We start from the raw sequence: 15,902 nt of genomic DNA on the forward strand, positions 1-15,902 counted from the left end.
GATGTGACTTTGACACTGCATCCCCTGCCCAATGTGGCAACTAGAGTTGCCGATGTGCCATGACAGCCAAAGACATACTGCAGGCCATAACCCATAATATGTTATAAATAGCATCCACCATGTAGGCCAACTCCTGTTCCACCGTTGCCACTTCAGGCATGCTCTTGATACAAATGAGCTGCACACTGTCGCTTGAAGGCTCAAAGAAGCCATTTCAAAGGTTTGTTTCAGTGAGCCTTCTAGCTTCTTGTAAGTCTTTTAAGGCAACGCCCCCTTCCACCAGCAAGGCAGTCTTCTTAGTCACCGTCAGAACAGGTAGTTCACTCTGGGAAGCTGCAAGTTATTTTTCCCCTCCGGAACCAGGGCTTTTTTTGTGCCGGTACTCACCAGTACAGCGTACCAGCACCTTTTTTCCCCCGGTGAGTCCGGCACCCTTCCGCTCACTCCCCTTCTTACTTTTTTTACGGACTTGGCAGTGCGAATGGTGCAGCGATTGAGAGAGACTGACAGCGTCAGAGCTTCCCTCTGTGAGTCCCGCCTATGCGGAAACAGGAAGTTGAAACAAAAGTAGGCAGGACTCGCAGAGGGAAGCTCCGACGCTTGCAGCCTTTCTTTATTGCTTCACTGGCTGGCAGACAGTGGAAAAGGAGGATGGGCTGGGGGAAGAAGAATCACTGGACATGGACGAGAAGGGAGGGCAGGGGAGAGAGGAGAATCGCTGGACATGGATGGGAGGGGAGGGCAGGGAGAGAGAATTGCTGGGCATGCATGGGAGAGGAGGGCAGGGAAGAGAGAATTGCTGGACTAGGATGAGAGTGGAGGACAGGGGAGAGAGGAGAATCACTGGACAAGGATGGGAGGAGAGGGGAGGAGAGGGGAGGGCAGGGGAGAGAAGAGACATACTGGATATGGATGGGAGGTGAGGTCAGGGAACAGAGATTCACTGGAGATTGACAGGAGGGGAGGGCAGGGGAGAGAGGAGAATCGCTGGACATGGATGGGAGGGGAGGGCAGGGAAGAGAGAATTGCTGGACATGTATAGGAGGTCAGGGCAGGGAAGAGAGACTTGCTGGAAATGGATGGGAGGGGAGGGCAGGGAAGAGAGAAACGCTGGACAAGGATGGGAGGGGAGGGCAGGGGAGAGAGGAGAATCGCTGGACGGATGGGCGTGGAGGGCAGGGGAGAGAGGAGACATACTGGACATGGATGGGAGGGGAGGTCAGGGAAGAGAGATTCACTGGACATGGATGGAAGGAGAGGGCAAGGGACAGAGGAGAATCGTTGGACAAGGATGAGAGGGGAGGGAAGGGGAGAGAGGAGAATCGCTGGACATGGATGGCAGGGGAGGACAGGGGACAATTGCTGGACATGGGATGGGAGGACAGGGGAGAGAGGAGAAATGCTGGACATGGATGGAGGGGAGGGAAGACAGGAAGGAGATGCACACGGAGGGGAGGGCAGGGGAGAGAGGAGAAATGCTGGAAATGGATGGAAAGGAGAGCAGGAGATAGAGGAGAATTGCTGGACATGGATGGAGGGGTTGGCGAGGAGAGAGGATAAATGCTGGACTTGGAGGAGAGGGGAGAGAGAATTATTGCTTTATATGGATACAGGGGAGGGAGGAGAGAGGAGAAATGTTGGACATGGATGGAGGGGAGAAAGTAGTAGTAGTAGAAAAGAAAAAAGTAGAAGATGCACATGGATGGAGAAAATAGGCAAAAGCTGGATCCACGTTATACCCCCTCCAGTCACTTCCACGGAGGAGGACTCAGCTTTTCTTATGGATGTAGGGCAAGAAATGAAGAAGAAAGGAAGAAAGTAAAGAAATAAATGGAAAGGAAGCCCTGGAAATGGAGTTAAGAGAACAGAGAGCAGAAGAATCGGAGACTTGGACCAATATGGATAGAAAACCATGGTCACCAGACAACAAAGGTAGAAAAAATAATTTTATTTTCATTTTAGTGTTTGGAATATGTCCAATTTGAGAATTTGTATCTGCTGTCTTATTTTGCACTGGGTATACTGGAGCTGTAACAGCTTACAGAAATTATTTATAATGAAAAAAATCACATTATTTTTTTCTCCTAGACTAGTATAATATTTTAAACTAGTAAAAAAAGGCCCATTTCTGGAGCCAATGAAATGGGCGCTAGCAAGGCTTTCCTCTGGCCCCCCCCACCCAACGCACCTTCGTTGTTAGTGACGGCATTGCGCCGCCGTGGCCGCCGTCGATGTGTGACTGTGGCCCCCCCACCCAACGCACCTTCGTCATCAGTGGGTGGCCCATTGCGCCGCCCTGGCCGCCATTGATGTGAGTGAATTGCTCCACCCTCAACGTCATAACGTTTGACGCGAGGGTGGGGCCCCAAGACTGTGATTTTCTTGGCTTCAGAGCTTCGAACTTACGAGCCTTGGCTTCAGTGACGTCAGACAATAGAACGTTGAGGGCGAGTTTATATATATATAGATGATGTCTGTTTATATGCCAAAACACACAGACAGTGGATCCAAAAGAGTCCTCTCACAAGTGGTGTTTTCTTAAACAAGGTCTTTATTTCAAATCAATAAAAGCAAACCCGACACGAATTGTGTTTCGGCCGTAAAGGCCTGCGTCAGGGGTCTATTGATTTCCAATATAGAAAAAAAGCTCTTGCAGATCAAACTGACAAACAGTTAACACTTCTTGCTAACTGAGAAATCACGTACAGAGTGCTACTGCACAAACTCCTCTGTCCAACCAGGTATACCGAAGTGGAAACCGAAAAGATGGCTGGTATAAGGGGTGTGGTTAATGTGGGTGTGGCTATCATAGGGGTGGAGCCATATGTGGTGACCCCGCCCACAATGAGTACTGGCACCTTTTTTTCTCCAAAAAGGCACTGTCCGGAACTAATGGGTAGAGGTGCGCTATGGCTCTTTCAACTCTCAACCCATGTCCAAATCTTTACACTTACCACTGCTGGCTGCCCCCACAAGCTCAGTCTCCACAAGTCTTACCACAGATGAGAAAGGCTCAGGACTGATACTCAGTCCCACGCTCACCAGCAAACCCCTTTACTTCTCTTTTTTCTTTTTTTTTTTTAAGGTTGTTGTGCTAGAAAAGGAGAGCTCCACAGGAAACGGGGAGAGGTGAAGGGCTAGGTTGGCGCCCCACCAAACTGGTGTGCACAGGCCACAGGGTCTCACACTTGCTAAAACCAGCCCTGTCTACCTCCATCCAGTTCTCCTGGAAGGCCAGTGTTCCATGCATCTACCTTCCTTTCCATTAAGAAAGTTTTAATGCTCTCCCGAATCTTCCCCCTTAGAACCTCATGTTTATGACTTGTTCTAGATCATTTTGTTTTGCTTAAAGAAGAATGAGCAATATAAGCCATAAATAACAGCGAACTATTTGCTTGCTTGAATTTTCATCAGACTTTCTTGCTCAATTTACTATCTATGTTTCTTTAAGCAGTAATCTTGTAAATGGTGCAGGCCAGGGAATCAGGTACCCAGGGACTGCGTCAAACCACGAATGAGATGGCCTCCAGATGAAGTCAGAAACAGCGTTTGGTATCTGCAGCAGCTCCTCCAGGACAGGTTAAGGCAGTTTCTGTTTCTAACCAGTAATTAAATGATAATACAGGATTCTCGTCTAATCTTTCAAGGCTGTTTTTTTCCCTTTAGACAAACTGTTGCTGACAGCAATAAAGAAGCCAGTTCTTGCACTTTTGCTTATCAAGCTATGTAAAGACTGAGCATCAGCCTAAATTGCAGCCCAGTACCTGCCCTCTCCCCATATGGGCTCAGTTGGCGTTGGGTAGCATGTCGTCTACAACAGCTGAGAATGAAAGACCCAGTGCATCCTGCTGGGTCACTCCTGGCACTGGAAGAGGCTTGCAGAGTTGAACCTTATGACAAAAATAAAGCCCTGAAAGGGAATCCAGTGATTTCTGCCACACTGTACCTTTCTGGAAGGAGGCGATGATCCTGTGCATGCTGTAATTGCCAGCGCTGCTACACGAGGAGGAATGCCCATAACAGAAACACTGAGTGCAGCCTTCAGGGTTTCTTGCATCCAGATTATAGTAACCTGACTTGCACCTGTGAAACAAAAAGAGCAGACAGCATCGTGGTTACACTATATTACAACAGGCTAAAATAGAAACACTAATAAATAAATAGTCACTGCATTGTACAGGACAAGTCACATGGTTTCAAAGTTCCTGTCCTGAAGAGCTCATAGGCTACATTTGAAGTGCATGGAGTTTTAGTGATTTGCTGATTCTTTCACAATCGTGCTACGGAGAAACTCAAGAATGAAGAAGTATTAAATGATGGTGAAATTTCAGGCTCTGCATTGTGCTCCCTCTAGCAAGCTAGGTTTGTCAAATGTCAATACAATGGCAGCTCAGAAATCATGGAGCCTCATTTTGGTATATTTGATTACACTGCTTAGAAGTGGCAAATGTGTGCTGGGTTACCATCAAGTGCTGCCCTGCTTCATGACTCGTTCACCCCACTGCCACCAGGAATGCCTGCTATTCAAAGTCCATGCATACACTCCTGCCTTTTCATGACTCAAGAAGAAGGGCTTATAATCACTATACATGCACAGGTTTGTCCCATGGCAGGACTGCCCATAATGCACTCAAGAGAAGAGTTGTATAAGCAGATAGGACTAATTCTAAATTAAGCTGTTTAATCTAGGCTGTAGAAAGGAGAGAAGCAGCCACAGTCTAGATCTCACGGTCACCACTCAACTACACCTGCTCCGATACACCTCCAATCCCAGACCCATGGTCTTCCCTTCATCTGTGGTTCAGTGCAGTGTCTCCCTCTGCTCTAGAGGGGTCATTACCTGCTCTTTAAATCTTTTTGGCAAAGTTTTATAACCATCAGTAGCAATATTATAGACCAGATCTGCCACATATCAGATAGCATAAAATCTGCAGCCCCAACCAGGATCTCCCAGACACGGGTAAGTTTGTTTGTTTGTTTTTTAATTACGTGTACAATTTACTAAAGTGCATTGCCACTTTAGCATACATTAATGACATTAATGGGCATTATTAGGAAAGAAAGAAGGTGGAGTTAGTGAAAGACTGCGGAATAAGGGAAAGTGAAATAGGAGAGTTGGGATGAGGGAAAGAAATAGAAAGCTGCAGGTAGACACCCTCGAGAGATGTATGTGTTAGGCGGGGAGAATCTGATAGGTACGGACGGGGAGAGGGATCTTGGGGTGATAGTATCTGAGGATCTGAAGGCGACAAAACAGTGTGACAAGGCGGTGGCCGTAGCTAGAAAGTTGTTAGGCTGTATAGAGAGAGGTGTGACCAGCAGAAGAAAGGAGGTGTTGATGCCCCTGTATAAGTCGTTGGTGAGGCCCCACCTAGAGTATTGTGTTCAGTTTTGGAGGCCGTACCTTGCGAAGGATGTAAAAAGAATTGAAGCGGTGCAAAGAAAAGCTACGAGAATGGTAAGGGATTTGCGTTACAAGACGTATAAGGAGAGACTTGATGACCTGAACATGTATACTCTGGAAGAAAGGAGAAACAGGGGTGATAAGATACAGATGTTCAAATATTTGAAAAGTATTAATCCGCAAACGAACCTTTTCCGGAGGTGTGAAGGCAGTAGAACGAGAGGACATGAAATGAGATTGAAGGGGGGCAGACTCAAGAAAAATGTCAGGAAGTATTTTTTCACGGAGAGAGTAGTGGATGCTTGGAATGCCCTCCCACGGGAGGTGGTGGAAATTAAAACGGTAACAGAATTCAAACACACGTGGGATAAACATAAAGGAATCCTATTCAGAAGGAATGGATCCTAAGGAGCTTAGCCGAGATTGGGTGGCAGAGCCAGCCGGTGGTGGGAGGTGAGGATAGTGCTGGGCAGACTTATACGGTCTGTGCCAGAGCCAGTGGTGGGAGGCGGGGCTGGTGGTTGGGAGGCGGGGATAGTGCTGGACAGACTTATACGGTCTGTGCCCTGAAGAGGACAGGTACAAATCAAAGTAGGGTATACACAAAAAGTAGCACATATGAGTTTGTCTTGTTGGGCAGACTGGATGGACCATGCAGGTCTTTTTCTGCCGTCATTTACTATGTTACTATGTTACTATGACACAGTAATAAAAAAAAAGGGAACTTGAAGACTGGATAGTAAGAATTAATTAAATTTAAACAGAGAGGCATACAAATAAATTGAAGAAAGCTGAAAGGAAAAGGAAGAGAGAGAAAAATAACAAATGGACAGGAAATCCTGGGTTAAGAGAAGAAAAGCAGAAACCAGAGACAGGAGCCAACACCATTAGAAAAAGTTAATGACCAAACAACAAATGTAGAAAAAAGAATGTTATTTTTAGTTTAGAATAAAGTAGTGTGGTAGAAGGTTAATATAAATAGAAAATGGAAATAGGGTGCTAACATTTTATTGGCCTAATTTAAATACATTTTTTACTAACTGTCAGTAACCAAAACCTCCTTTCTCAGGTCAGGACAGGATACCATAACAGCAGCATACTGTCCTGACCTGAGAAAGGATTTTTGGTCTTTGGTATGGGTATCACCTCCTTTTCCATTTTTTGCTTTATTCGTATTTGTTAATTAGTAAAGTAGTGATTGGAATATGTCAGTTTTTGACATTTACGTCTGCTATCTTATTTTGCACAGTACAGGGGGACATGCCTCACTTGTTTTTCTTGTTCACTATATGCAGAGTCTGGCTTTTTTGAGGTTCAATTTAATGTTTGTCTGCATATTTCTATTTTTAGTTTGTGCTTACTTAATCATACATACATAGTAGATGACGGCAGAAAAAGACCTGCATGGTCCATCCAGTCTGCCCAAGACAAACTCATATGTGTATACCTTACCTTGAATTTGTACCTGTCCTTTTCAGGGCACAGACCATATAAGTCTGCCCAGCAGTATTTCCCGCCTCCCAACCACCAGTCCCGCCTCCCATCACCGGCTCTGGTACAGACCGTATAAGTCTGCCCTCCCCTATCCTTACCTCCCAACCACCAACCCCTCTTCCCCCCACCTGCTCCGCCACCCAATTTCAGCTAAGCTTCTGAGGATCCATTCCTTCTGCACAGGATTCCTCTATGCATATCCCACGCATGTTTGAACTCCGTTACCGTTTTCATCTCCACCACCTCCCGCGGGAGGGCATTCCAAGCGTCCACCACCTTCTCCGTGAAAAAATACTTCCTGACATCTTTCCTGAGTCTGCCCCCCTTCAATCTCATTTCATGTCCTCTCGTTCTACCGCCTTCCCATCTCCGGAAAAGATTTGTTTGCGGATTAATACCTTTCAAATATTTGAACGTCTGTATCATATCACCCCTGTTCCTCCTTTCCTCCAGGGTGTACATGTTCAATCTATACTGGGTGAGGATCTATACAAATTTGGCTTGTTTAGTTTTCTCTTAGGTATAGTGATGTTTTAGTGCACACTGCAGTATTTATTTCCTAGGTAGGCTCTTGTTATGTGACTCATGGAAGTTACTGTTATTATGGTATGGTAGGAATCCTCTGTAGATCCTGAGTGGCATTTGTAGTGGTTTGTATTACTTAACAGTGTGCCTGGTACTGAATTTGCATTTAGATCACATCTTTCTCAGTAGTAGCCCAAGGCAAGTTATATTCAGGCACAGTAGGTATTTTCCTGTCCTCCGAGGGCTTATAATCTATGTTTTGTACCTGGGACAATAGAGAGTTAAGTAACTCCAGGATCTTAAGGAGCGGCAGTGGGATTTGAACCCTGGCTTCCCTGGTTCTCAGCCTGCTACTCTATTAGGTACAGCTAATACAGATAACACATTATCTATATTACTTTCACATTATCTAGCTTACTTTCAGCGCATGCTAAAAATGCTAGTGTACCTTTGTAAAAGGCCCACTTAGATAATATACTCTTTGGGCTGGGCAGGGACCTACTAACTATATCTGAATTTGTATCTCACCTTGAACTCAGATTTGGATAGGCAAATAATGAAATTCAATTAAATGTTGTCAGTCTGTGCTCATCAGCCTCTCACCCCCTAGCAAATACAGCTCTTTTGGTTTTCTACATTCTGTGTGCATCACTCTACATTTCTTTGCATTCAATTTTAACTGCCAAACCTTAGACCATTCTTCTAATTTATTTAGATCTCTTCTCATGTTGTCTATTCCCTCCAGGGTGACCACTCTGTTGGGTCAATTTAAATGAATTATTTTTAATCATTTCAGTATTAAGTAACACTTTACTTTGAAGGTTGCATATCCTTGATAAGTTTGCACTACAATTTTTATAAGTTTGTATTACATTTATCAATTTATATTTCTGGTTTTGTCTGCAATACGTACATGGTTTATGTTGTACATATTTTTCAGGTTATTGGATAGGTGTGTTTTTCAATGTGAATCTTAATTTTATATGTTTTTATCATTATATCTATGAAATGGCAACTTTCTTCAAATCAGTCACCTTACTTTCTAACTCTTCTACTTTCTTACCCATCTATATGTTCAACTCTGCCTTACCCTTCACTATCAATTATAATGTTCTATTACGTATTGTGTTGACATTGCAAGTAGTACACCATGCCATATTTTGTATTGCTAGTTGAATATTTTTACTGCTGTAACTGCCTTTTGTTCGTGTTTGATCTATTCTTATTGTACACCGCCTTGAGTGAATCCCTTCAAAGAGGCAGTAAATAAATCCTAATAAATACAGCGAAGGGCGACGAAAATGATAGTGGGGATGGGACGACTTTCCTATGAAGAGAGGCTGAGAAGGCTAGGGCTTTTCAGCTTGGAGAAGAGACGGCTGAGGGGAGATATGATAGAAGTGTATAAAATAATGAGTGGAATGGATCGGGTGGATGTGAAGCGACTGTTCACGCTATCCAAAAATACTAGGACTAGAGGGCATGAGTTGAAGCTACAGTGTGGTAAATTTAAAACGAATCGGAGAAAATTTTCTTCACCCAACGTGTAATTAGACTCTGGAATTCGTTGCCGGAGAACGTGGTACGGGCGGTTAGCTTGACGGAGTTTAAAAAGGGGTTAGATAGATTCCTAAAGGACAAGTCCATAGACCGCTATTAAATGGACTTGGAAAAATTCCGCATTTTTAGGTATAACTTGTCTGGAATGTTTTTACGTTTGGGGAGCGTGCCAGGTGCCCTTGACCTGGATTGGCCACTGTCGGTGACAGGATGCTGGGCTAGATGGACCTTTGGTCTTTCCCAGTATGGCACTACTTATGTACTTATGTAAATAAATAATAAAATATAATACCTAACAATAATAGTGTTGTTGTGTGTGAGTGCAAGAGCCTACTGATTAGGAACTGTGCAATAACCCCGACCCAGCTAGAGAAAATTCCTGGCTATGCTACTGCCACTTTCCCATACCCCACAGCACCTTCATTTATAGTATATATACCCAAGGATGGGAATGTACTTATCATACCTCATTTTGCCAATATTTCACAACCAGTTGCACCTCAGTGTAAATCAGAATCAAGATGATCACATTCTGTTCAGATATGATATCTGAGATGGTTTCTATTCCTATTCTAGCTGGACACAGACAGTGGGTAGCCAGGAAAATTAATCAAAGCATTTCTCCTACCTAACCAATGAGTTTTTCAGACATTCTACAGCAGATGAATAGCCAAACGGGTTCCAGGTCAATAGGCAAAAATCAGTCATCTTAAATTAAGATGTGTGGCCAAAATGGTAGCTTCAGAGCAGAACTGCACACTGCCATGAGAAAGATCTCTGGTTTCTTCCCTTCCATACTGTGGGTTGGCTGGGCTATGAATGGTATGAAGTAGGGAAGGAATTTCATGACCAGTGGATTTAGAACCCAGGATTTAGGGTCCTGGAAGGAGCTCTAATACATGACTCCCAGCTGCAAAGACCACACTAGAACAGCACAAGGCAGCAAAAGATAAATCAACCTGCAATTAACCAAGCAAATTGCCCCAGATACAAAACTTAGGGCTCTTTTAACCAAGCTGCAGCAAAAGGGGGCCTGCACTGGCATTGGTGCGTGTTTTTCATTCGTACCGAGGCCCCTTTTTACTGCAGTGGGTAAAAGGGAAGTCTCTCTTTCCTGTAAGAAATGGCCATGTGGCAAGTAAAGAACTTGCCACGCGGCCATTTTGGGGGAGGGCCCTTACCGCCAACCATTGAGGAGGCGGTAAGGGCTCCCACGCTAACCCGGCGGTAACCAGTCAAATAGTGTTGGTCAAGATGTGGTGAGCCTAAATTTTGGTGTACTGGAACATGCAGTTTTAAAAATAATTCCAGCCACATTGGGTCGGAAGTTCTGCAACCTGAAAATTTCAGGTAGAACAGAAAATCCCTGAATTGCCTCCAATTTGGGTAGGCACTGAACCTAATCCAAAGCAACTGTACCGCTGCTGCTATTACCACTTATCCATATACTGTTTCTAGACGAGAGACAGTCTCTTCTCAGTATGGTTTACAATCCATTCAAGACACACAGACAAGAGAGACCTCAGGAAATCTACTTACTATTTTTTTAAAAATGTTAAAACCAACAAAAATTATGAGCGGAGGAAGCCAAGGTTTCAAATTCAAAAGCGATTCACCAAGCCCTAGCTTACTTACCTGTCACATCGATCACCAGTAACTGAAGCTTTACAAACACAGCGCCCTGTTACCAGATCACAGTGGCCGGCACTGCCAGCTGGGTCACAGTTACAGTTTGAATTCCTGAAAAAAAGACAAATATGAACCATAAATTTAGCGATGCACATAACCATGTGAAATAATCCCAGACATGTGTAGCCTATATGAACACTCAAAGCCACCCTTCCTCCAAACCTGAACACAGCAACTCAGCAAATCTGCTACAGCCACCTACCTCTGTCTGTCACCCTTCTCCCTTCAACTTTCACAATCTGTTTATATTCATTACCCAGTGCCACAGCCCAGGCCACCCCACATCCAGACTAAATCCAGCATCATCCAGCACACCGTACTTACAGCATTCGGTGGTCTCCTATGCACCCAGCCTCTGTAAGGTAATGGGATCCATGCTGGCATCGGTCACACTTCTCACCCGTCACACCTGGTTTACAGTGGCAGCGGCCATAGTTATCACACTGAGTGCTGAGGGAGCCTAAGGAGGCAGAACAAGAGTGTCATTGAAATAGAAATGGCACCATGTGCTGAGAGCATAAGAAGACACTGCTACAAGAAAGAACACCATTGCAAGAGCATGAGGAGTGTCCATAATCACACTGTGTGCTGAGGGAGTTTGAGGAGGCAGAACAAGAGCATCATTGCAAGGGAAATAGCACCATATGCTGAGAGCATGAGGAGTGTCCATAATCACACTGTGTGCTGAGGGAGTTTGAGGAGGCAGAACAAGAGCGTCATTGCAAGGGAAATAGCACCATGTGCTGAGAGCATGAGAAGACACAGCTACAGGGAGGAGCATCACTGCAAGAAAGAGCACTGTATGCTGAAGAGGGCCAATGTTAGACATGCTGGGAGTTCAGTGTAAAAACTTGAGAAGTGGTTGCAAATGCCTACTGACAGATTGTGTCTTCTTCAGTTTGGGGATCTTGCAACATGGAAACCCATGACAAGTGACCTGGTTGTCCCCTCACCCCATCTTCAACACCACCTGCCCTGGTATTAAAAGAGCCTGAGAGGACATTTTAACAAGGAAGAAAAATGCTGCAAAAAATACCACATGGATAATATACAAAGACTGTTGAATTTAATCTGGCTTTTCTCAACATAAATGCTTATCCACCTATTCCTCTCTCTACTGCTTGACTTGATAGGGTGAATTGAAATTTTATTTTTTTCTTAAAATGGAATTGGGTAGCAATTTCTTGAAATGGATAAAGCAATATATAGTTCCCCTTCCAATTCTGCTAAAGTCAACAGAGCATCTTCTAAGATCTCTCCGTTGGAAAGAGAAGCCAAACAGGGTGTCCTCTTTCACCTCTCCTTTTTGCCTCAATGATGGAACCCTTGGCAGATAAAACAAGGCATAATCTGAATAAAGTAGGAGTAACAAAGGAAGACTATAAGGTTTCTCTCTTTGCAGAGGATGTTATATGGTATTATCCATCACAACACTCTACCAATACTGATCACAGAACTTTAATTGTACAGTGAATTTTCTCATTTATCCAACTGGGAGCGCTAAACAATAATTTATCAGATGGTACACTGTAATGCCTTAAGAAACAATTTCCTTTTACACAGGTAATAAATGAAATAAAACAAAACATAGAGAAGAAAATAAGATATACCTTTTTTTATTGCATTAACTGGAGGAGTGACCTAGTGGTTAGGGTGGTGGACTTTGGACCTGAGGAACTGAGTTCGATTCCCACTTCAGGCACAGGCAGCTCCTTGTGACTCTGGGCAAGTCACTTAACCCTCCATTGCCCCAGGTACAAATAAGTACCTGTATACAATATGTAAGCCGCATTGAGCCTGCCATGAGTGGGAAAGCGCGGAGTAAAAATGTAACTAAAATAAAATACAAATAGTACAGAATGCAGCTGCTAGATAATTAGTTGCTGGCATCTCTAAATTTGAACATATAACACCAGTGTGAAACAAATTCACTGGTTGCCTGTGAGAGTGCAATGTAAAGTTTTAACTGTCATTTACCAAGTGGTTCATGGTAAAATGCCATGGTATTTTGCTCAGGTTTTCACTCTGTTCTCATCTGGAAAGTCTTTGAGATCTGATTTCACTAAGGGATCCTTTTACTAAGCCACAGTAGGCTCTACGTGTGTACAGAACACGCCAGGCCAGCGCACCCCCCTGGTGTTAATTTCAGATTTGGCGTGCGCCCATAGTGCCTGGATGAATTATTTATTTATTTCCTCCCACACAAGCCATTTCCAGTGGTAATCAGCAGTTGGTGTGCAGGAGCCCTTACCACTAGATCAACGGGTGGCGTTAAGGGCTCAGGCTGGATTTAGACATACGCTGGTTTCAGTTTTACTGCATGCCCTTTTCCCATCACATTTTTTAAAATTCCTTTTTTGCAGACATGGTAAAAACTGGCCCCGCGCATACCTAATACACGTGCCTACACTGCCGCAGGTCACTTTTTACCGCAGCTTAGTAAAAGGGCCCCTGAATGTTTGAATCTGCATTTGGTATCTTCTGTGTATTATGCTATCATCTGAGCATCAGCCTTTTCAATTGCAGGAATGCTTATGTGGAAAGCTTTGCCTGGTCAGCTGCATATAACTACTAGTTTTCAGCAATTTAAGAAAATGTTAAAAGCACAGCTTTTTTTTCCAGCTTTTTTTCTGATGGGTAATGTGGAGTTGGAGTTTGTGATGGCGGCACTTTATTATGTATGTTAATGAAGATGTATTTTTGTTATTTTATTTTGTATTTTAATGTTTATGTTTTTATGGAAACCACTTAGTAGATACGCGGGCTAAAAATGTTTAAAATAAATAAATATAATCTTATATTCTTTTCTATGTTTTGTTTTATTTCTATTGATTACCTTTAAAAGTGGACTAACACGGATACCCCACCACTTTACTTTCAGATAGGTAAAAAATCATTTAAAATATTTAAAGATAATTGTTACAAATGGAGAAATCAAAAGTCCCAAAGAACTAACGTAGGGACAATTTATATTTCCAATATTGGGGGGGGGGGGGGAGCACAAAAACATTTTATGTATAGGAACAGAGGGAAAAAAGCAGAAACAAAGGACACTAACCACCTTATAATTGAAAGAGAAAAACGCCTAGATTTCGACCCAAATCGGGAGATAGATGTTTATCTCACAAAAATGAATAAATTGGTATAATGGAAAGCCGATTTTGGACGTTTTCAACTGCACTCCATCGCGGAAGCGTACAAAGTTGATGGGGGCGTGTCGGAGGTGTGGCGAAGGTGGAACTGCGGCGTGGTTATCGGCCGAGGAGAGATGGGCGCCTTTCGCCGATAATGGGAAAAAAGTATGCGTTTGTAGCTAGAATTTAGGGCACTTTTCCTGGACCCTGTTTTTTCACGAATAAGGCCCCAAAAAGTGCACTAAATGACCAGATTACCACCAGAGGGAATCGGGGATGACCTCCCCTGACTCCCCCAGTGGTCACTAACCCCCTCCCACCACAAAAAATTATGTTTCACAACTTTTTATTTTCACCCTCAAATGTCATAACCACCTCCCTGGCAGCAGTATGCAGGTCCCTGGAGCAGTTGTTAGGGGGTGCAGTGGACTTCAGGCAGGTGGACCCAGGCCCATCCCCCCCTACCTGTTACAATTGTGCTGCTTAATGCTTAGTCGTCCAACCCCCCCAAACCCACTGTACCCACATGTAGGTGCCCCCCTTCACCCCTTAGGGCTATAGTAATGGTGTAGACTTGTGGGCAGTAGGTTTTGAGGGGGATTTGGGGGGCTCAACACACAAGGGAAGGGTGCTATGCACCTGGGAGCTCTTTTACCTTTTTTTTTGTTTTTGTAAAAGTGCCCCCTAGGGTGCCCGGTTGGTGTCCTGGCATGTGAGGGGGACCAGTGCACTACGAATCCTGGCCCCTCCCACGAACAAATGCCTTAGATTTATTCGTTTTTGAGCTGGGCGCTTTCATTTTCCATTATCACTGAAAAACAAAAACGCCCAGCTCACAAATTGTCGAATAAAACATGGACGTTTATTTTTTTCGAAAATACGGTTCGGTCCGCCCCTTCACGGACCCGTTCTCGGAGATAAACGCCCATGGAGATAGACTTTTTCATTTAATTATGCCCCTCCACGTCCTCTGTTTACTAAGCAATGCGCTAATGCCGACACTTTGAATGGGCTGTGTCGGAATTGTCGCGCAGTTTAGTAAACAGGGGGGGGAAGAGTAATAGGTTTTGCTTTATTTGGCTAATAAGCAGATGCATGATGGTCCAATGAATTGTCATGACATTATTGATGTGCCAAAGTAGAGATCAATTCATTTGCAAGCTCAGATGTTTTGCATGGCCTTTAAAAGGTAGGATTAAAATAGGGGCCTTTTTGGACTTTTCACACAGGAAGCCTGTTACAAAATTTGTCCCTTTGTGAGTGGCTGAAAAGCTATCTTTCTCCATAGTTAGCTGTCTGGATCTGTTTGCAATTTAAGCTCATTGATTTTATTGAAGAGGTAAACTTCCAGTGAGTCGTGGCTAGGTAATGCTCACCCACTTGGCATGGATTTTTAGTGATGTTTCAAACCTCTAAAGCAGGGCTCTCAAGCCAGTTGAGTTTTCTGGATATCCACTCATATGCATGAGATAATTTGCATACCAAGGAGGAAGTGCATGAAGAACTCTCTCATGTATATGCATTGTGGATATCCTGAAATCTTGATTGGCTGGGTGTGCCCCAAAGACTAGGTTGATAAGCACTGCTCTAAAGCAGTGATATGGACAAATGATGGAACCCACCACATCATCAAATCTAAAGTGGTGGGAGTCATTATTCCAAGAGAGTGTGTTGTCCATTAGTAGATCTCTGTCAGGGCTGGATTTAAGATGTTGGCCCCCAAGGCAGGACTGGAAGGAAAGGAGGGGAAGGGGGTCCCTAAAGAAGGAGGTTCTCAACCCTGTACTTGAGACACACCCAGCTAGTCTGATTTTCAGGATATCAACACTAAATATACATTAGACAGATTTGCATACATGCTCACTGTGGACATCCGAAAGATCTGAGTGGCTGGGACTAGAATGAGAATTGCTGCCCTAAAGAAATGGAACAAGTTCTTCTGCTTAGGTAGTTGGCAGCCTAGAAACTACCGATGCCTAAATCCAGGTCTGATCTCTGTCAGAACTACAAAGACATCTAACAAAATTAACTTCTTCATATCCAGGCCACATGTGTGCCAGCTACAACTTAGCAGTGTGAACTTCCTCATAACAGTG

General features: G+C 44.0%; 1 protein-coding gene across 1 annotated transcript in view; it reads right to left on the reverse strand.

The window, feature by feature from the left end:
- The window catches only part of LAMC2 (laminin subunit gamma 2), a 101,482-nt gene that overhangs the window by 52,296 nt on the left and 33,284 nt on the right, over positions 1 to 15,902 (reverse strand). The window contains exons 4-6 of the mRNA XM_030206661.1: positions 10,997 to 11,132; positions 10,619 to 10,723; positions 3,947 to 4,083 (exon numbers count right to left, since the gene is read on the reverse strand). Of these exons, the coding sequence (XP_030062521.1) occupies positions 3,947 to 4,083; positions 10,619 to 10,723; positions 10,997 to 11,132 (378 nt within the window). The remainder of the gene's footprint in view (positions 1 to 3,946; positions 4,084 to 10,618; positions 10,724 to 10,996; positions 11,133 to 15,902) is intronic.

Source organism: Microcaecilia unicolor, chromosome 6, assembly GCF_901765095.1.
Source record: "Microcaecilia unicolor chromosome 6, aMicUni1.1, whole genome shotgun sequence".
NCBI classification, from domain to species: Eukaryota; Metazoa; Chordata; class Amphibia; order Gymnophiona; family Siphonopidae; genus Microcaecilia; species Microcaecilia unicolor.